General features: G+C 47.8%; 1 protein-coding gene across 1 annotated transcript in view; it reads right to left on the minus strand.

The window, feature by feature from the left end:
• Positions 1 to 23,148, minus strand: part of Sergef (secretion regulating guanine nucleotide exchange factor) — a 212,949-nt gene that overhangs the window by 65,113 nt on the left and 124,688 nt on the right. Inside the window, 1 exon segment of the mRNA XM_051148598.1 lies at positions 6,060 to 6,096. Within this exon segment, the coding sequence (XP_051004555.1) occupies positions 6,060 to 6,096 (37 nt within the window).

Raw genomic sequence — 23,148 nt, forward strand, 5'->3', positions numbered from 1 at the left:
CAACCTGGGGAGTATGGAGAAAGGCAATGTAGCCATCCCTGCCTGCCTGCCTGCCTCCTCTTCTTTTTGTGTATGTACATGTATGTATGTGTGTATGTGCTCCTCTGTGTGCACATGTGTGAAATTCCCCAGGATCCATTCCCCTTGCTCCCCTTCCCCCACGACCCTCCCAGTGTCTGTTCCTGCCCTGGAGGCCACTGAATAGGCCAGGCTGGCTGGCCACCAAGCACAAGATGTGATAGTTACTGTTGGCTGTCAACTTGATGGAATTTACAATCTCCATGGAGACAAATCTCTGGGTGTGTCTATGAGGGATTATCTAGAGTAGGTTAACTGAGGTGGGAACACTCACCCTAAAAGTGAGTGGTACCGTTCCCTAGGCCGAGGTCTCAGAGGTAGTGAAGAGGAGGAAATGAGCTGAGCACCCTCTGGCCTTCCGGTTGCCATGCCTTCCTGCCATGATAGACTGCTGTGTCCCTGGAACTGTGAGCTAAAATCAACTCTGCCTTCTTCAAGTTATTTGTCAAGTAGAAAGAAATGAGGAGTGCAAACGGCTGGCCCTTTGCTCACTAGCCTCCCCGTCCTGGCTAGCAAGGGTCTTCCAAGGATTGTGGTCACGTGACCTGGCTCACCTCTTCCAACAGTAGCCTGTCTACAACGGAAGCTATGGAGGGAAATCCTGGGTGTAAAGAAATGAAGAAAAGCTGGGCAGTGATGGTGCACACCTTCAATCCCACCACTTGGGAGGCAGAGGCTGCTGGATCCCTGTGAGGTCAGACTGGTCTACAATGAGAGTCGAGGATAGTCATGGCTACACAGAGAAACCCTGTCTCAGAAAACAAACAAAACAAAACAAACAAACAAAAAAAAAAAAAAAAAAAACAAAAAAAAAAAAAAAAAAGAAAAGAAAAGAAAAGAAAAAGACAGAAAGAAAAGAAAAGAAAAAAGAAAAAGAAATGAAGAAAGAGGATGGATGAGCCGGGTGAATGAGCACTGGCCCAGGTAGCTGTGATGTGCAGACACAGGCCAGGAACTGGACGTGCCTACGCCGCCCAGGAAGAGCCACTTCTGGGGCGGGCATCATGTTGGCGAGGTTACAGACTGAGAGTCCACCTCAGCAGGGCAGGGTAGCCGCAGGAGGTGGGAAGTTGAGTGGGTAACGCAGTGATGACCAAAGGACTCATCTCTCTCCTTAGCTGTCATCTAAGCGCCTGCAGGGCTAGACCTAGCAGCCCTTCCCAGGGAGGAACTCACGCCACCTGGCATCCTGCCTCACCACAGGGGCCTGGTGGCACATGCCAAGAGAGACTGAATTGGGGACCTAAGGGAAGAACTCACCCAAACTGCCAGAGAAGGGGAGAGAGAAGAAACCGAGATGCAGCTAAAGTCGCCGCACAGCATGCTTTTCTCTGGAGGAAGCTGAACCGTGGCTGCCAAGAGGCTTGTCCTAGGCTGGATGGGCAGAGCCCGGGTCCCTGCCTGGGAGATAGGTTAACAGAATCCCGACTGAGAATAAATCTGGGTTGGTGCTGTCCCAATGGCTGCTGAGCCGTCCAGATCCCAGACAGGGTCAGGATTCATCTTACCTCGGCCTCTACAGCTACACGCCAATTTCATCCAGGACACTGACGTCCGGTATGAAGGCACATTTTTCTCCAGTCGCTATGGCTCCCAGGGAGCCCCTGGGCATCAGGCCCTTTATAGTCAATTATAATTGCCCTCTTCTATGAGGTCTTAGCAGATAAACATAACAGCTAACATCGATCTCTTTCCTTTGGGCCAGCTAGGATTCTACTAACAACTGTATAAGGTCAATAACGGAAACATAGCCTGTTACTGCCTCGGGCACAGGACACGGTGGGTGTAAGAGGGTTGTCCTGGAGGCAGGCAGACAGCTCAACCATGCATACTTCTGGGCAACCTGTTTAACCCACGTAACCTCTGCGTCTCATTGGTCCACAGTAGGTTAGAACGCAACCTTGTGGAGTTGGGTTTACTCCCTAGGACAGAGAAAATCTCCCCACCATCCCATTGCCCTTCTCTGACTCACTTGGTCTGGTACACATTTGTTAGCCACTAGGGCACTTGCCCATGAGCAACGTCTGGTGTCTTTTTTATTCCCCTCCAGTCTACTCTGGAAGTAGTCCAAGTCTCTCATGTGGGGAGGATTGTACCAGGGACTGGTGCTGGGCTCGGAGTGGACTGCAGGCTGAAGCCCATCTGTTACAGCAACGGCAGTGTGGCTAGGAGGAGGAGGCAGCTGAGGGGAGCTGAGGGGAGCTGAGGGGCTCTTCTCCAGCTTGCCTGGCCTCTCTTGCTGGCCTCCAGCCAGGGCGAACGGGCAGCAGCTTCTCACTTGTGCCTGCAAAGCACGCACTCTGCAGGGCGCCCTCCGGGGACTGCATTACCCCAGAGCACCTCTGACTCTCAGCTGGCAAGCAGGCGGACATCTGAGAGTACTGTGACGGGGCCTACCTCCCCTGACCCTGAGGGGGGTCTCTGTTCAACACACTGAGCCACTCCCTGGGCACTAAGGACAAAATGAAAATCATACTTGTGGGGCTGGAGAGGACCTGGGCTCAGATCCCAGCTCCCACATTGGGGGGAGGCATGGGGGTTCTGATGCCCTCTGACCTCTAATAGGCACCTTCATGCACATGGTGTGTATAAACTTATGAAGGTATGCACACAGACACATGATAAATGAACAAATAACTTAAAAGACTTGCTTTTTATTATTATTTCATTTCTTTTTAGTGGGGTAGAACAGGCTCTCACTACACAGCCCTGGTCAGCATGGTAATTGTCTCTACCTTGCAGTGACTGTACTGTCTGAGCCCACCACGTGCGCGGATTACAGGTATGTACTTCCACACCCAGTTTAATTATTTATTTGCTCCTATTTATATTTTTATTGTGTATGGTACTGGGGATCAAACCGTGGACCCCGTGCATATGAGACACGCACTCTACCTCTAAGCTACATCCCCCTCACCCCCCCCCCCCCCCGCAGCACAATGTCTGGCTTCAAAAGGCTCAAACACTTGTCCAGTCGTCGCCCCCCCGCCCCGGCACTGACTCTGACAGCCTTGCTGAGATAACATGGGACATTTCCCTCTCCCAACAAAGGAACACGGCACTGGAGCAATTCTCTACCACTTTCCACGCCGAGGTAAATCAGAAATGAAGAACCACGTATAAGAGGTAACTGTGAACTTTATCTCGCCTAATGCAGAGATGAGGCCAGTTCGAATCACTGCCACCGTCTGCCCACTGGCTCTGCTCTTTCCAGGCCCCCAGGCTGCTAGCTTGGCCCTCTCTTGTGGCTGATTTGTGAGCTTCGTGCAAAGGTTGAAGGGACTGAACCTCTCTGTCCACGCTGGTCCCAGGGGAAACTACCTTCTTCCATCCAGCGGCGACAGCAGCAGCGGCAGATTCTCTCATTAGCTTGTTTTAATTACAGCCAGGCCACAGCAGTCGCAGTGTAAAATACCTGCTCCTGCTGCAGAGCAGGCGGGCGGATACATCTTCCAGCTCTTTCTCTGACTCCAGCTCCTCCACTTCCCCGCTGCGGCTGGCGGCCTCCCCCTGCCGCCCTTGGTCCTCACCCCAGTGCACATGACACTGGGGACCTGCAAACAGTGCCTTGAGCCACTTCCGGCCTGGGCAGCTGGCCCGGTCTAACTCAAGTCAAGAGTGCCTATGGGTCTGCCTGGAGTCAGCTGGTCTCCATGGTGCTGTGCTTCCCTTCTGGAAACCAGGAGCCCCAGCGAGGACACCGGAACTGGCAAGAGGTGAGTGGTAAGGAGTCCTAAGACGCAGCTGGAAGGAACTGTGACTTCCGGATTTAAACCGTCAAACTCACAGGTAGGAGAACGGAAGCCTAAGAAAGGCCACCCGTGATTTTACTTTCCATTTTAGTTATGTGCAAATGTGTCTGCACAAGTGAGTGCAGTGCCCATGGAGGCAAGAAGGGGGCATAGTATCACCCAGATCCGGAGTTACAAGTGGATGTCTTGATTGCTGGAACCCAAACTGGAGTCCTCGGCAAAAGTGGCCCATGCTCTGTCATATTAACATTGCGTCCCGGGCACTGTTGCCACCTCTATTTTTGTTTGTTTGTTTGTTTTTTCTTTTTGTTTGTTTGTTTGTTTGTTTTTTCGAGACAGGGTTTCTCTGTGTAGTCTTGGCCATCCTGGACTCACTTTTAATGACAAGGAAAATGAGGCAGAGAGGAGCTAAACACCTTGTCAAAGTTCAGACCAGTACAGAAGCCTGCACTGAACTCTGGCGTCTCCTGCTACACTGTAGTCCGTGAGGTCCAGCATCTCAAACTGTGGTGACAACCTTATCTGGGGTACAGTGATTCAGTGTGGGGAGGGGGGGGCAGCGCAGGGGTTTGAAAGATCTGGCAGCAGTTTAAAAAGTTTCTGAACACACAACAATAACAGACTATTTCAAAAATCAAGTATGTAATGAAGCCAGGGTGTCACTGCCCGTGTCGAATCATGTGACCACACTGCAGCTTTGATTCTGAACTCACAAGGCTGACAAACACTGCCCAAAACACCAAGGCACAGACTCCCTGTGACGTCAATCGGTTTCTGCGAGTAAAGCACTGGGCGCCAAACCTAACGACCTGGGCTTTGATCCCCGAAACAAACACACACACACAACAGCAACAATAGCAACAAAATAAAAATTTAAACATCATTAAATGAATTTTGGCTTATGCTTAGGACAGAATTTCCAACACTTTTTTTTAAATGGTCCTAAACATACTGCTGCCCAGTACTGGGTATCTGTGGGCGGTGGTGCTCTCAGCACCGACAGCACCAGATGTGCTCTATGCCCTATAATGTCAAACACTCAACCAAGACTTAACTCTGTAAGTGAAAGTAAGCACGCACACCCATCTCAATAGTGCGTAAGCCTTCTTTGTCCTTTAATAATAAAACTTCATGTATACTGAAGAACTGTTTTAAAAATAATTTTCTATGAGCTTTTGCTAGTATGAGTCTGATTTGTTTACATACTTTATACACTTGTATACCTTGAGCTGTGTTGGGTGCAAAGGGGTCACAAGCAGCAAGAGAGAGGAAGCTCCACCCTGCCATACTGCCCAGGTTGAGCCTGAGTCAACTAGGGAAAGTGACAGTCAGCTTTCCTGAATGAACTGCTCACGATGCAATCACGAACTCATGTTACCCAGGGCCAGCTAAAAGGAAGTCTCAATGAACCAGGTTTGCGTCTGATGGAGAATTCCCTGGTGCAGCCGCATACCAGGCAACGAGGCAACGAGAGCCAAGACCTGTGCTTTCAGGGACAGGGCCAGACCAAGAGGAAAGAACTTTAGAATGGGTTTGTTCAGAGAGCCACAGCGTCCAGCCCAACCCCCAGTTTTTTGTTTTTTGTTTTAAAGATTTGTTTATTTATTATTTATACAGTGTTCTGCCTACATATAAACATGCATACCAGAAGAGGGCACCAGGTCTCATTAGAGATGGTTGTGAGCCACCATGTAGTTGCTGGGAATTGAACTCAGGACCTCTGCAAGAACTGCCAGTGCTCTTAACCTCTGAGCCATCTCTCCAGCCCCTAACCCCCCGTTTTATGTCTCCTCGGCTATCCATGATGCCCACACCCATGAATTAGATCTTTAAATGTCATTTTCTGAGGCAGGAGCTAGTTCAGGCACGTTCAAAAGATATTCCATGATACAGGCTGAAGTGTTCAGAAAACGGACTTGTAAGAAATGCTTTGTCACCAAAAATGTCCCCCAAATCTTCCTCAACTCACTCACTCTCTTCTTTCTCTCTCTCCTCTCCCCACTCACAACACACACACACACACACACACACACACACACACACACACACACACACACACACGGGATGTGCTATCGCTATATATCCCAGACTGGCCTGGAACTCGGGTTTAGCTTCTGGAATGCTGGGCACAGATGCACACCACCATGCCTGGCTCCCTTAAGAGTCTTCTCCAACTCTGTTAATTGAATTTTACAATCAACAGTTATCAGTGTAAAAAAAATTACTTACTAATTACTGCCAAATTGTGTTCCGAGCCACAGGAAATCTGTAAGAGTAAAGAAAATACATGCTATTAGAAAAAAAATGTATAGCTATCTCACTTAGGATGCTTTATGATCGTGGTTGTTTTATAATGACATGCACATTCATTTTTGGCAAATTTTAAAAAGACGTAGAAAGGAGAATCATACCCAAAGGTTAAAATTATAATTATAACATATTCACAGCCACATAAAAAGTCAGTGTGAAAAAACATTGAATAGGAATGCATCGAGATGTTGCAGTTGTCTTTAGCCAGTTAGACGACCAATGATTTTTTCTTTCTGCTTTTTATTTTTTATTTTTTTAATCTTTCTTCTTTTTCACCTAACATTTTTAGCGTTCTTTTTAAATTTTTTTTTCACTTTATTTTATGTGTATCGGCATTTTATCTGCATGCACAGCTATGCACCATGTGCATGCAGTATCCACAAAGGCCAGAAGAGGGCGTTGGATCCTCTGGAATGGGAGTTTCAGACCATTGTGAGCTACCGTGTGGGTGCCAGAATTGAACCTGGGTCTTCTGTCAATGTTCTTAATCACCAAACCGTCTCTCTAGCGCCCCATTCCCTGCCCCCCACACACACACACATACAAAATTTTAGACAGGGTCTCATGTAGCTAAAACAGGCCTCAAACTCCTGCTCCTCCTGCCTCTACCTCCGAAGTGCTAAGTTCACAGGAGTGTGCTGCCACCCAGCACATTTTTCAAAATTTCTACAATGCACACGTTACGAAAGAAAGAAAGAAAGAAAGAAAGAAAGAAAGAAAGAAAGAAAGAAAGAAAGAAAGAAAGAAAGAAAGAAAGAAAGAAAGAAAGAAAGGAAGGAAGGAAGGAAGGAAGGAAGGAAACAGCGATAACAATGACAATTTTCAAATACTGAACTAAAAAGACCATCAGCCTCACTTAGTGATAAAATGAGCCAAGAAGTCAGTGGAATAGATGCCTCTGCTCTTTTTCCCTCTCTCCCTCCAGCCTGGACTCCCTGTCCCTCTGAACGCACTGTGCTTTCTTGTGCTGGAGTACATGTTTGCTCATCCACCCAGAATGGCCTCTCCCCACTGTCTACATAAAAGACTGTATTTGTTTTTGTTTTTGTTTTGTTTTGTTTTACCTCAGAGCAGCAGCTGAGCTCCTTGGCTACAGCATTCAGGCTGACTCAGCCACTCCTGTCATTCTGCCTGTCTATCAGGCACCGCACTGCAGCAGGCACCTCGCTCATCTTTTAGTATTTCTTCTGGTCTCTGCTAGAAACGCACAGCCTGAGGATGCAGTGTGTCTCGCCTCTGTATTGCACTCAGTCAACATCTGACAGACAAGAGAGTGAATAGAAGCACCGGGTGCATGAAAGCAAGCACACGAGCCTCGGAGAGAGGGGACAGCTGGTCGTTGTTCAGGGTTTTGAATCCAGTATTTCCAACTGCTGGCAGATACATTTACCCCTTCCGCTTCCACAAAAGCAGAGAGGGTCCTGCGGTACTAATTAAGGGGGGGAAGGGGGTTCTAGACTCTGGAAAGGGGTTCTAGACTCTGGAGACACATGTGTGACCTGCATCAGATGCTCGTTCTAACCCCAGGCCTGGGGAAGGGGGCAGGTACTCTGGACGTGATGTGGAAGGGCCGGGCACATCCTCTTGGCACACCTCTGGACAGAGAGGAGGCGTGGCAAGAGGAAAGGATTTGTCCTGGGTTCCCGGGCAAGTCTGAGTGTGAGAACTCTCAGGAGTGCAGAAGTGAGACCATCCAGCCTCTGTGCGTCTGGCTTACTTCATTTAACAGAATGCTCTCTGGGTTCATCCATGACAGCCCACTAAAGACTAATTAATAACTTATGGTCCTAAGAAATGTGGAGTGGAGGAAGTTGTGGCCTTTGCTGTGCGAGCATGCAGACTGGGGTTCAGATCCCCAGAACCCACGTTAGCACAGCATGGACATGGCAGCCCATCTGGAATTTCAGTCGCAGAAGGTGGAGATGCTGGGTCCCCAGAGCAAGCTGGATTGCAAAGCTTGGGGTGTTTTGTTTTGTTTTAATTTGGTTTGAGAGACCCGGCATCAGTGAATAAGGTGGAATAACAACGGGGCGTGATTGTTAACATCAACCTTAGGCTCCCCACGTGCACACACTCACACTGTACACACATACCCACATACATGCAAACATGAATTCACACCCAGACACACACACACACGAAAAAAGAGAGGGGGAAAATGATGAGAACATGAGAATATATTAAGCTTTCTTACCACAAAAAAATGACAAACATGTGAGATGAAATATAAATTAGCCTGATTTACCTATTCTGTGATGTGAACTTACTTCAAAACCTCATATTGTACCTGGTATATATCTATATATATATACGTACATACATGCATAATATCTGTTAATAATGATATAAAAAAGACTGAAGAGGCTGGAGAGATGGCTCAGCAGTTACGAGCACTGGTACTCTTCCTGAGAAACTGGGTTCAGTTCCCAGCACCTACACAACAGCTCACAATTGTCTGTGGTTCCAGTTCTAGGGGATCAAATGCCCTCTTTTTTTGCCTTCCGTGGGTCCTGGGCACGCACATACATATAAGCAAAGCACCTATAAAAACATAAAGTGAAAGCACTGCAGGCCGGAGGTGAGAAGGGCAGCCTGCGATCCGAGGCCTTGCCCTGTGCAAAGCTGGGTTTTCTTGTCCCAGATTCAACCTGGGAGAGGGGACAGCACACACTACATGGACTCTGACAGAGTGTGGCAAACAAGCCCTCTCAGTAAGTCGCTCCAGACTGTCAAGTCTCTAAGCTTAAGGTAATTTGTCATGGTCCCATGGTAACTCCCTGGGGAGCAGAGGCACCCAGGAGTTCACTGCAAGCTTCCTGACCTTGCTAAGTCTGTGTGTCGCAGGGAGCAGCTTAGACTGATGAGTGGGAAAAACTTAGATGTCTAGCAGTAAGCAAATATGTATGCAAATGATGGCAGAGCTATTTGATGGTCTGCTAACCAGCCTAGGAAAATGATGCTTACACTAAGAAAATATTCCGAATATCATGTGAACTGAAAATAAACTCACATAAAAGTTGTATCCCTAATGCATTATCCACTCTATAATAAAACATGAATCAAAATGGCTGGAAGGAGAGACATCAAATTGTTGACAGTGCTTTTCTTTTGCTTTCTCTCTGCATCGTATACACTGTTTTTATAATCAAGGGACAAATCTATTAAAAATAAGAGAAATTTACAATGCATTTCCCTCCACATAGGAAAAATAGCCAACCGACTGTAAAATCATGTGTGTTTAGACCTGGGGGAGGGGCTCCAAAGGTAAACAGAAGTAAATTACCAGGATAATTGCACCCTGGTAGTAGGACCACCAGGCGTTTTGTTCCCACCAGTCTTTATTTCCAGAACATTCTTTCACTATGGTGGCAGCAATAGTGGTGTGGTGACAGTGATAAGAACAATAATTAAAGCTACCTTAACCCGAGGACTTATGAGTGCCAGGCTGTGCTCCAAGGCACTTCGGAAACATTGGCACATTTTAATCATCACAGAGATCTTTCCAGGTACGTCTGGCTTTGCTCTTTTCGGAGACGAGGAGCCCGAGGCTCATACATATTCAGTGACTTTCACAGTTAGTTAAGGCACAGCAACAGAAGTAAACTCCGGGTTTGTCAGATCTACAAGCTATGGTCCTTTACCTCTGCTTCACGTTACCTTAAACAAACAAACAACTGAAGAGACACACAGAGCGGTAAAGAGCTCTGTGGGCTGGGGGTTGCTGGAGGGGACCAGCATCAGGGATCAAGCTGCCAGAAGCCAGCCTCTGACAGATGCTAGCATCGCGCCATCGCTGCCACTCCGCGTTCATGAGCGCAATGGTGATGGACAGACTTTGTCAGCCCAGTGCTGAGCAGCGAGCACGGAGCTTCCCCTGGCTTCTCCCTCTCTGTGCTCTGGCATAGAGGTGGGGACGCCGAACACCACAGGCCGCAATTCCCAGGTCTACACTCATTCAGTGAGAGTCTGGCAATGGCCGTTTTGCTCCATATTGCTCCCACCAGTGTCTACCCACTGTCCAGCTGCAGGCAGTTTTCTAGAAGACTGTGAAAAATGACAATGTACCAGGAGAAAGATCCCAAGGCAGAAAGCCAGGCCAATCCTAGGCCCTCTGCCTTCTAGGTCCTGAGACCATGACAAGACTTTTAACCTCCGGGACCTGAATGTGTGTCTCGTCTGCCTTACAGGAGTGCTGGAGGCAAATGAGATGGTCCTCCTCTCTTATACACAAACATGACCCCTGGTGAAAGCCCTCCTCAGCTCCCTCTGCCACTCAATGGGAGGGCAAGGTCTATAAGCTACAAAGCAGGACTTACAAGGCCAGCACAAGTTGGTCCGTATTTACCTCTGATAAACCCTCAATCCTAAATAATGTATTCTCTTTCCAATCATGATGCTAAGGACATCAGTAATTTCAGGCCCGGGGTTTCCTGTCTCCCACAATCTACTTAGGTAAGCCCTGGGGAGCTATTCAAAGGTTACCCCCACCCCAGCCTGCTGCTCCACTGGGCACACTGTGTGAGGGCCCTTATCATTAGGGGTGCCTGTGTTTCCTACCTCAGTCCCTCCATCCTCCAACAGACTAGTGTCTCTGTCCACCCGCCCAAGTGCAGGGCACGGAGTAATGGGTGACAAAAAGATAACAGGGGCATTGGGAAAAGTCAGCCAAAGTACTCCTAAGTATGTATGGACACAGCCTTGTTTGGTTGGTTGGTTTTTGTTTTTGTTTGTTTGTTTGTTTGTGTTGAGACAGAGTCTCTCTGTGTTAGTCTTGGTTGTCCTGGACTAGCTTTGTAGACCAGGCTGACCCTGAACTCACAGCAATCCACCTGCCTCTGCGTCCCGAGTGCAGAGATTAAAGGCATGTGCCACCACACCCAGCTTGGACACAGCCTTTATGGTGGCATTCCTAGAGAAATGTAAGCTAGGGGCTGGAGATATGGGTTGCAGGTAGAACACTTGCCTCTCTCAAGGTTCAAGACCCTGGGATTGAACTTGTCAACACAGAAGTGGGTGGGCACCCCCAACAATGAAACAACCGGTTAGATGTGAGCACAGGAAGTCAAGAGCCCTGGTCAGCTGCCAGCTCGGCAATTCCATTCCCTCCTTCAAGCTCTATGTGGGTGAAGAGCGCAGTGGTTGTTCCTCCTTTGAAGACCCCTCTCAGGCTCACTGAGACATCTCAGGCGTAACACTCAATAGCTCATCCTGCAGGTTCAACACATTCGCACCATCCTCTCTGGGACCCCAAATGTGGCTGAACTGGAACATTCTCAGGGACCAGGTGATATATCCCAAGTTTTAAAAAAGCCTGCAGTGCCTTTTGTAGCTTAGGACTGGGGTTAGTAATCCTCCAAAGTGGGGCCTTTATGTCCAAGGTATTGGTACCAGCTTCACTCCGGCACCTGGACTTCAGTAGTTAGAATACAGCTAACAGGGCAAGGTACAGGCCAGCAGGGTTCCCATAGCACGGAAAGTGAGATTCCACTTCCACGCCAAGCGTTAGCTGTCCTGTTTGGTGAACAGCGCTGTAGCTCCTCTGCCACCAGCCCACTCTGTCCCCCAGTCCCCCAGCCATCCCCCCCACCCCAACGTGGCTGTCATTTCAGAACATATGCCCGTTCTCTACCCTTGATGACTCACGCAGAACTGAGCCACTGGAGGGCAGAACCTGAGACTCTGTAGGGGTGGCCGCCAGGAGAGTCAGGGTCCTGGGGGTGAGAGTTGATTGTCCCAAGACATCTTATTCAGACAGCAAGGCCCTGCCTCCACTTTTCCTTCCTGCCCTGCATCAGGTGAGACTCCAGAGCCCATTAGCGGAGCTTCTGAGGGAGCCTCAAAGCAGCCTGGATGCTTCTCAGTCCTTTCCACTCCAGACGAGGCTCTTTTAAGAGCTTCCCAGATGACTCCATTGTTTCTTTTTCTTCCTGTGTCAGAAATGATTCCTTTTTTTTTTTTTTTTTTAAGTTCTACATTGTCACGGCATTAAACCTTCTGTCTTGTCCCCACATCTTGTTTCTCCTTTCCTGTGACCTCTAGCTCAGCAAGAAAAGTCCCCTCCCTGTGTCGGTGTTTGCAATTCATGCCCACCCCCAAGAGACACCCAGGCCTGGTCTAAGACACACGCACTGCGCTGCAGACCACCTCAGCTCCCGGGAAGCCCGGCTCCCCTCATCTCTGCCTTAGCTATAATTTGTTTTCCTCAAATCCCCTTTGAAATTCCAATACTCTCACCGCCCGGTTTTGGGGGATAGCAGGAAACAGGCTCTGGAGAAGGAACAAGGGAACCTGGATTTGAAACCTGGCACCACTGCTCCCCAGCCATGTGCTGACGGGCGAGCCCCTTTGTCTCTCTGAGAACGGGGTACTATCAAGCCGACCCACCTCACAGCTCCTGAACCCGTCCTGACCACCCCATCCAGCACACGGCCATCTACAGAATGAGACTCTACCCTCACTTCATCCTAAAGATATGCTTCTGAGACATGAAATAATCTAGTTTAGGGGCCGTGAAGCACCACAGAGTCAGTGCGCTGCCCGCAACAGGCTGTAGAGACGGGTCCCCTCCTGGGAGGCTAACATAATCAGAGGCTTCAGGAAGAAGAAGCAGGAAAGAGCAGTGTGACAATTCTACAGGAAGAAGCAACAGACCCTACGCCGGGGCCAATGTCTGGGTTTCTGAACTGCCGTTTGTCCTGAGTGACTTGCCTGTCGCTACTTCGCAAGACACTTACGTCACCTGCCTCCCCTCTGTACCAACGCCCACTGCAGCCCTCACGCTACAAAATGCCTCTGGTCCTTGAGGATTGAAAGAGCCAAGCACAGCAATAGTCTGGTCTCAGGAAAGGTGTGACGTCATACCCTTGAGACCAGCGTGGGACGGTGCGCAGAGGACTTCGGCTTGGTTAAACTCAGCAATTACTAGCTTCGGGACAGGTGGACACTGTTGAGCAGTGAGTCTCAACTGCCCTAATGCTGTGAGTCTTTAACACAGAGCCTCCTGTGGTGAGCCCAACCATAACATTGTTTCGTTGCTCTTCATAATTGTAATTTCGTTACTGTTATGAATCATAATGTACATATCTGTGTTTTCTGATGGCATTCTGTGATCCCTGTGACAGGGTTGTTTGACCCCTAACGGGGGTCACGACAAACAAGTTAAGAACCGCTACTGTAGAGCATGCGTGTTTTCCAAAAAAGTTTCATCCTTGCCCTAATCACCACAATGCAATAAGATTAAAAAAAAACAAAAACAACAACAAAAAAAACCCACCAAGACCAAGTGCTGGTGAAGACGTGAAGGAGCTCACCTCTCGCTGTTGTCAGGAATGAAATCCAATGCTGCTTTGAAATTGTGTCTAGCTTCTAAAACTGAAAAACTACGTATGTATACATAATATGCACACACCAGGAAGCGCAAGCGCGTGCGTAACTTGTGAGAAATGAAAGCACAGCTCTGCGATGAAGGCCGAGGCCCCGGGCTCCCCTGCATCGAAGGGAAACAACTTTACAGGAAGAGCCGGCACTGGCGCATCAGGGAAAGAGCAGAGCCCGTGCAGAACACAGTGGTGAGGCATGAGGCTGGGGGCCTGGCACTTGCCTTGCATGCTCAAAGCTCTGAGCTCAGTACCAGAACTCATGGGAAAAGGAGATGATTCTAGTTCGAATGAGACATCCCGATAGGGCCCTGGAACACTTGGTCTCCCACTGCCGGTGCTGTTTGGACGGTTTTGGAGGTGTGGCCTTGTTGGAGGAAATGTCACTAGAGGTGAGCTTTGAGTACTAACAGACTGTTAATTCCCTCTGTTTCGTGCTTACAGCTCAAGGTATGAGCTCTCCACTTCCTGTTCCTGCTACCACACCTGCGCTTGTTGCTGCGTCTCTCTGCCACACTGACTCATCCCCTCTGGTACGGTTTGCATAAGTAAACCCCTCCTTCCTTCAGTTGCCATGTCATGGTGTTTTACCACAGAAACATATAAGTAACTATCTCATATACTGTAGAGCAGGGAAAAATTACTGATATTCACAACATGAACAGATCTTCAAGAATAATACTTTTAAAAGCCAAACACAGGCAACCATAAATTTGTATGATTCTATTTATATAAACTAAATATAACATATAAACATAAAAATAGGCAAAACTTACTTCAAATACAAATATAACTGTGTAAAAGGAGCAAGAAGGAGCTAATCCTAGCGGCCTTTGGACACAAGACTCTAGCTCAGCAACCTCTAGTTAAAAACAAAGTGGAAGCTGGGCATGGTGGCACACACCTGCAATCCCAGCACTTGAGGAGGAGGCAGGTGGATCTCTGTGAGTTCAAGGCCAAACCAAAAATCCAAAACCAAACAAAACACAAAGAGGAAATAGATTTTCAAGATTGTGTGAATTTGTTTTCTGGGATTACAATCTTAAGTAATCCCAAATAATAGGAATCATCTTTGTTCTAAAATAAATAAATAAATAAATAAATAAATAAATAAATAAGATTAGCTACAACAATATCTTACACTATATAGTAGGTCCTTTTCTTCCATAGGGCGCGTATGTTGGTTCTGAAGGCATTTTGCATGCACTGTTGGATTGTACAGATGGAAAAATATATTAGTGTTATTGGGAGCCAGAATTCCACTGTTGATGGAGGAAACACAGAGATGGAGCTGGCTAAGCACAGATCTCTCCAGCCCCCTCCCCTAAATCCTTTTTAACTAAGAGAAGTCAGACTCCCTGAAGAAATGGCAGGTTCCAGGGTCAGGACAAGGAAAGAAGAACTGGAAACGGAGCACGCACTCGTGCCAGGAAGTGAGGTGACACGGGGGTCTTTAAAAAGTCGGAGTGATGGGAACACATCAAAAGGACACAGGAGCCGCCTTGAAGGGGCTCCCACGAGTTGGATCCAGGGAGAATTTGAGCACTAAAATGAATAATGATAACATTCGATTATAAAACACTGAATAAAATAAAAGTCCGTGAATACATACTGGGTAATAAATAGGGAAGTAGGTGAAGCTCTCTCTTATGCGAGGATGTCATAAATAATAAACATGGAAGGAATAATTGACTTAACAAAGTTTTACAACCATTACAATAATAGTTAACGCAGGGACGAATCATTAATTCACCCTAAAACTGCTGAACAAAAGTCCAAGAAGAGTGGCACATTCCCACAGTGTCAGGCATCTCTTTACAGGCTACTGTATAGTTACAAAGGGGAAAGGTGGCAGCTTAATAGAAAAGAAAGGGGCAGATACCACCTCGCCCAAAGACCTGAGCGAACATCACTAATAACGAGATAAACTCAAATCGGATTTCTCCTCTGAGGATGTCTTAAAGGTAGGCACGCCATCAGTTATTTAGTATTACTGCCAAAAGGGCAGAAGTGAAATCTAATCACAAGGGGAAGAAAATCAAGTAAAACCAATTGAGGAACGTAATACGCGGCTACAGAACTGTCCTGTGCACTTAAAAACCACAACTGTCATGAGAGGCAAAGTGAAGTTGTCCTGGCTTAAAGGAGGCCAAGAGACCAAATGCAAAGCATGATCCGGGACAGTGTCCTGGAGGAAGGAAAAAAGCAACCAGGAAAGGCATCATTCTGACAACTGGGGAACCAGGAAGGCCATCCACAGAGAGAGACACTGACTGGAAGAGGCACAGATGTGGCCAAGCCAATTGCTCAGTGGGTAAAGAGCCAGCGACAAGCATGAGTACCGGAGCGGATCCCCAGCACATATGCACAGGCCAGGTGGGCCTGTAGACACCTGGAGCCCACCCAGCACTGGAGGGAAAAGGGGCCAGAGAAATACAAGTCCTGAGGTCGCTGGCCAGCCGTGCTATCCACAGCGAGCTCCAGGATCACTGAAAGAGGCTGCCTCAGACCCTGTGGAAAGCAACAGAGGATGACACACAACACGGACCTCGGTTCTCCACATGCAATGCTCGAGCAAGCACTCTAAATAGGAGCGCGCATGTCTACGCACAGAGCAAATAGAATGTAAAAGAAGCAAATGTGTAGATGTGTGGCGAACCATTATCGCGGTGCCACGGTACAACAAAAACTTACATCGCCTTCATACTGCGTTAGGACGTAAGTAATCCAGTGATGACTTCAAACACATGGAAAAGCTGCTCTCTGCTTATGCCCAGACCCCTGCACATGCGTGCACACATACATCCCTACTTACTTCTATGGATATATTTATTTCTATATATCTTACTTAAAAATCATGAGGTGGGGCTGGAGAGATGGCTCAGTGGTTAAGAGCACTGACTGCTCCTCCAGAGGTCCTGAGTTCACGGCCATCCATAATGTGATCTGATGCCCTCTTCTGGCATGCAGGTGTACATGCACTTATATACATAAAATAAAAATAAAAATCACAAGGTCACAGAAACAACGGGGCGGGGACAGGGGGAGGACTGGCCATGTTTCATCTACTTTCGAATGCAATTACAGAGGGTCTTGTTTTTGCCTCATTTTGCCACGATTACAAAGTGGCCTGTCTGGTGTCAATGTTCTGCAAAATGGCTTAGGTCACTAAGAGAATCCCCTTAGTGGGGACTGCTGGTCAGATTGTGACAACACCAAAGCTCAGCACATGGGTGGCGAGGGCCACTTTCCTCTTCTCTGTCTACGTGGCACCTTTTCTTTCCCCTCTGATGCATAAATCATCCCTTGGGGTCTGTTTCATTATGATCTTAGTTTATAAACTGAGGCCCGTGGACACTAAGCGTGGCCCATGGTCCGACATTTGTAAGCAAGCCCTCTGACATGGGACCTGCAGTTTTCGAGCCTCTTCGCTGTAAAGTGAGCTGACGAGACCACAGAGGTTAAATGCAATCGCCTCGGCGAAGAACCCGGCTCAGAAGCAGCACTTCCATAGGCACCATTTCAGCCCCCTGGATGGCCAACTTGTCTTAGCATGCAGTCCATATATCGAGGCAATTTTCACTGTTGCCATCTTAAACACCGGGCCTCTCTTCAGCAGCCTCCCCACTCTGCGAGGCAATCTCCTCTTCGACAGGCTCCGCAGCTGCCCACTGGTGACCACTCGACTCCCACTCGATGTCATATGTGTGGCTGTCTGGACAGATCGGCTACGTGGGACAGATGAGGGCTCAACCCAACATTCTACCAACAACAATGATGAAAAAAAAACCTACAGGCATGCAAGCCAGATGCAGAACAGAACCTCTCCCTCCGCCTGTGCATGCCGAGAGAGGCGGTGAGTGTGGCTCTGGCCTCGGCTGCTCTGTTTCAGCTGATGTGTCCCTCGTCTGCCAAAACTGCTCTTTTGAAAGTCCATGTGGATGACTTTGTGCTGCACCGCTCAAACCCAAACTTCTTTGTGCTTGATACTTAGGATTCTGGGTATGACAACAGCTCTCCAGCCTCCAGGCTCAGCAGAGCCATCCACATGGGCTTGCACGCTAATCTCACAAGAATCCCCTCCCCCCATGGACAGCATCCTACCACCCTACCACCCACCCCCCGCCCCCGCCCCGCGCGCACACCAAGGAGCGCACAAGGGAAAAGTTGCTGCCTTTAGTTAACCCTGCTCCAGGAACTTTGCATAGATTAACTTGCATTGCTTTATAGATTAGTTGAGAAACAGGATAAACACGCCGACTAGAAGCACGAAGCGGATAAGTGGCCAAGCCACCCCAGAAGCAACTGCTCCCTTGTTTGGGCCTTGCTCTTGAGATGGCACTATTCCACATGGCACTAAGTGGTTCTCGCGCGTCTGACCCACCTTACACAGATAATAACAGGGCCTCGCTCATCTCTGTCTTCAGAGCTTTGCACAGTGCCTGGCACACAGTAGGTCCTAATCAGATGTCTGCTGAGTGGAAGCCTCGCACCTGTGTACCTCCCACCATGGATGCTGCTGAGGTGCACTGAGCTCATCTCTGAGCTTGCCCTACCCCTTATAGTCTCTGGCAAATGCTTTGAGTTCTGTAACTTTGAGTTCAGATAACTCAATGGACTCCTGAAATGTGGCAGGAAGGTACCACAAGACCTTAGGGAAAGCCTCCGGGATGGCCTCACAGGGCGGGGGCACTTAGAAAGCGGGCCGGTGGTGTACAGGAGGCAGGACACCTGAATGTGGCCCTGACTAAGACGGTCTGTGACACCCTCAGGACCCTCAAGGTAAGGAAATTTTACTTTTGCTTCACACACCCCAACCCTACCCCACCTCACCCCCAGAAACGGTCTTCTGTATTTCAGGCTGCCTTTAAACTTACAGTGTCACCAAGGATGACTTCATGACCCACCAAGCCAGGTTTTCTGCATGTTAGGCAGCCAACACTTTGGCTTCTAAATTAAGATAAAATAGAATCACTGAGGCCAGGCCCTAAAGTTACATTCTTGCTGAGGTGAAAAGTGAGTGAAGTGGCCCAGCTAGACCAAGTTCTTTTGGGGCAGAGCCTGCAAGGCAAGCATGCAACTGTCCTGACCCCAGATGCCCCCTGCTGGAGCCCCGCTGCCTGCAGGCCAAGTGATCCCTGGTGGGAGCCATGTTACATCTCTTGAGAAAACTTCTTGAGTCTTCCGTGAGTGATCTCCTTGAGGCAAGGCCCTTGGAGTTCTTCTTCCACTTGGTGAGATCCAGTGGGAACGATACTCAGAATGACTTACGTCAGTCCTTGAGAGATAGAGCCATGATTCCTGCTTATGACCCTCGCTTGTTTATTAAAGGTCAATAAAGACATGATTGGCCAAGACTTTTATAATAAAGATTCCTTAGTAGACGGTCTTTAATATTGATAAAATATTTGAGGAAGAAGAGGGGCTTGGGAAGGTCAGCTGCTTCTTCTGAGGACCTGAGTGCTAATGCACCAGAGCGAGAGAAAGGTCAACAGCAAGAGAAGACAGGGCCTGAAGAGACAGGACCTACTGACATGAGGCTCTGAAGGCCAATAGTCAGAGTTCATTCTTAGGTCAAGTTAACTTAACTTCAGGACAAGCCAGAAAATAGAGATTTGTCATGATCTGAAAAGAAATTGGATAGATTCATTCCCACCTTGGACAAGGAAGAAAATAGTATTGGATGATGACAAATGATAATTATTTCTGCTTAGTGAGAAGTTGTAATGAAGTAGGACCTTACTGTATAATTACATAAAATTGGCTTATAAACTTAATACATATTATGAATATGTTGATTCAGACTATAATAAGATGTAAAAGTTATCTTTACTTTTAGAGGCTTATTCTTGGATTTTAATTGTTTTTACTGAAACTGCATGTTTGCTTCCAGCCTGCACACAAACCAAACTGGTTGTGCCTGGCTAGATATAATCATTTGCCTTGCATTACTTAGGTGTATTTAGTCTAATCTTTTGGATTGTAATACTACACTGCTTAGACATGGACAAAGGTCAATCACTAACTAGGAGGGAACAAGAGAAAGTTAATACTGAGGTTTTTGAATAATAATTAAAGTTAATCTGATATTATATATGTGTAATGATTCAAAATTCTGTATAAATAAAGACGGCTCGAGCTATTCGGGGCCACTTGCTCAAACTGCAACAAGTGGTCAGAGGTTTCCTTTTCACCAACTCCACATCTCCGTCCTGGGTCACCAAACTCGCCGGAAACAGACTCTGGCAGATCCGCACAGGCCCCGTCTTGGTCTAGTGAGGTGACTTCGCAACGTTCCCAGTTCAAAACGAAGTTGTAGACTGTTGGCTTCTGTCCCTGATCACACATCCCCGGCATGCGGGATCCCTTTGTCCTAACGGACGCCATATTTTTCTCAGAATGGGTTCAGCAGCGTACTGCACTCTCGGTGATGCCTGCACAAACCACCTTCCACTCTGTAGGTTCTCCCACTGTGTTGCCTTTCCTCTTCCGCTGGGTGGGGCTCATTTCTCCTTCAATGTCATTGCCCCTTCCAGCCACAAGCTCATGAGCAAAATAAAATTGTCATGAGCTAGTATTTTGAAATTTAAATTAGTGCACATTAATTGTACAAAACATTGACCACTTTCACACATGCACATACACGTACTTAAGAGTCTTAGCTTCTCCCCCTGCTGGCCCGCTTCTTCTGCCCAGATAACCCTTCTACCCTCTTGGCTTTCTTTTTAAATCACAATTTTGGCTGTGAACAGAAAAACACACCACACTTATTTTTCTCAGTCTGGGCCAACACAAAATTGTAAACTTATTAATTGTGTATCTTTGTGAATTTTTTTGGTAATTCCATTGCACAGTTTTAAAAAAATATTTATTTATTATCATGTAGACAGTGCTCTGCCTGCATGTATACCTGCAGGCCAGAAGAGGACATTAGATCACACTATAGAGGGTTGTGAGCCACCATGTGGTTGCTGGGAATTGAACTCAGGACCTTTGGAAGAGCAGCCAGTGCTCTGAACCTCTGAGCCATCTCTCCAGCCCCCATTGTACAGTTTTTGAATGTGAACTCTGTAGACAACATCACATGTCAGTGTTGAAAGGCCAGACATGACTAGTAGGGGCTGTGAACAACCATGGGCTGACAGTACGGAGTGTGGCTTCAGTCCTGTCCTCTCCCGGAACATAAGCTGCACTTGCTGAGCTGAGGGAACAGAGGAACACGTTCTTCCCCGGAGCCTCTCTGTAACTGCTGGCCCACCTGACACCTCGAGTCGGGGTTTGTGAAACTGTAACCGGAAAATACAGCTGGTTCCACCCAGACTTCTGACTCCCTCAACTGTTAACTGACAAACACACACTGTAGGTGGTCCCCTGTTACACAGTTTGAGGAAACCGATACAAGAGGCCAATTGATACAGTGCAGCTCGGCCATCGTGGAAATACTGAGCGCTCATCAACAAGAAGGGAAAGCTGTGCTCAAAGTGACACACACAGGTCTCAGCAGCACGCTGAGTGAAGGACGACAACAGGAAAGGTAGACGCTGCGGGATCCCGGGGACGCGCAACTCTAGGAAAGGCAAATGCGAGTTACAGTGACCAGAGGGCTGCGCTTGCGGTGAAGGGTAGCCTGTCCCCACCAAGGTCCTTTTGGACTTTTCTGTTTCCTCCTGTGCGCTCAGCCCGACGCTGTGGGTGGCAAAACCCACTCAGAAGACAAACCACCTCACATATGCTTGGTTTTCTCCACTCTGAGGACATCCAGGGCCCTGCTGAGCTTTCATATAGGAAAATAATCTACCAAAAACACAAAGGAAAACCTACAACACACTGTGATGGGACAAGCCAAGCCACGCCACACACTTTTATCTCTTCAAGTTCCTTTTCATTTAGACCAGGAAGTGCTGCACATCCATAACTCAACATTATTTTTTAATACGCTTTATCCTCCTGACTCCACCTAGGGATTACAGACACACCTCACCACAGCCAGTTTATGCAGGGCTGGGGAATCGAACAGATGGCTTCTGGCATGCTACGGAGTACTTTACAACTGAGCTACATGTCCAGCCAGAGGTCAAATATATAATATGTAATATATATATATATATATATATATATATAAAGTTTTATGCTTATTTTATATGTATGTGTGAGTGCATATATGTGCTCTTCATGCATGCCTAGTGTCCAGGGAGACCAGAAGAGGGTTCAGATCCCCTGGAACTGGAGTTACAACAGACCTCTGTGAGCTCTCATGTAGGCACTGGGAATAGAAGCCACGTTCTCTGCAAGAGCAAATATGTTTGAATGTCTTGTTTGTTTCCACAGTTCCAACCTGAGGCTGTCACCACACACCGCCACCCTTGGCCAGGTGCAGCAGGAATCACAAACAGAAGACTGCCTGGTTAGGACCTGGCTTGGCAGTCAGTCAGAAAGCCACCGTAATGGTCCGCGTGACAGCAGGGTTGACTTCCGATCCCAGGACCTGTTCGTTCTGTGACCTTGGCCAAGTTACTCAGAATGTCTTAGCTCCGGTTTCCTCGTGTGCGTAACAGGAATTGTAGTAACAAGCCAAGGACTCCTCTGCCTGAGCTTAAGTATGCAGACAGCCTTAGTGTGCAGGCTGTGGGAGGTGCTTCGCCTGCCTTTTGCCTACTGGCTCTGCAGCCCAGGAAACAGCAGGAAGAGAAACTGCAGAGGGATAAGGAAACACTGGTTTTCAGACGTTTCATTAACAACAATTATAAAGAAAAGAAATCCAACTCTTCCAAACAGTCAAGAGTTTAATTCTCTGTGTGTCAGCCATCATGAGTGCATGAACAAAACCCTCCTGTGTCCATCAACTGCCATAACGGTTTTACTGAAGACAGGCTCAATGATGTGTCCAGATTCATAACAGAGCTGGAGACACAGCGTCACAAGGCACCCCGTCAGCGAAACAGAACATCTAGGCCAGCAACAACGGAAATGTGTTCTAGAACATTTTTAATGGGCTTGCTGGACTGGAGCGATGTCTCAGAGGTTAAGAGTACTAACTACTCTTCCAGAGGACCTGAGTTTGATTCCTAGCACCCACATGGTGGCTCACAACCATCTATAGCTCCAGAGCATCCAATGCCTTCCGGCTTCCATAGGCACCAAGCACATGGCGCACAGACATACATGCACATGGCGCACAGACATACATGAGGGCAAACACCCATACGCATGAAATAAAATAAAAATTTTAATCTTATTTTTAACTTGGGCTAAGAAGGTAGCTCAGTCAGTACAGCGCTTACCTAACATGCATGAAGCCCTAGGTTTGACCATATGTATCATATAAACTGGGTGCAGGGGCACACGGCTGCAGTTCCAGCACTCGGGAGGTGGAGGCAAGAGGACCAGGAGTTCAGAGCTATCCTCGGCCACATAGAAAGTACGAGGCTCCATGAGATCCTTTCACCTACCTTCTCCTCATGTTTTGAAAGTGACTTGGAAGGACATTTACTCAGTGTGCATTTAGTGAACACACATTCCAGCCAGGTACCATTCAGCACAGGGGATACAGAGAGGGTGATAATGTTCCTGTCTCCAAGGAGTTTGCTTTAATAATAGTCCAAAGTCCCCTGGAAGACAGCCAAGGGGCAGGG

Source organism: Acomys russatus, chromosome 7 (genome assembly GCF_903995435.1).
Source record: "Acomys russatus chromosome 7, mAcoRus1.1, whole genome shotgun sequence".
NCBI classification, from domain to species: domain Eukaryota; kingdom Metazoa; phylum Chordata; class Mammalia; order Rodentia; family Muridae; genus Acomys; species Acomys russatus.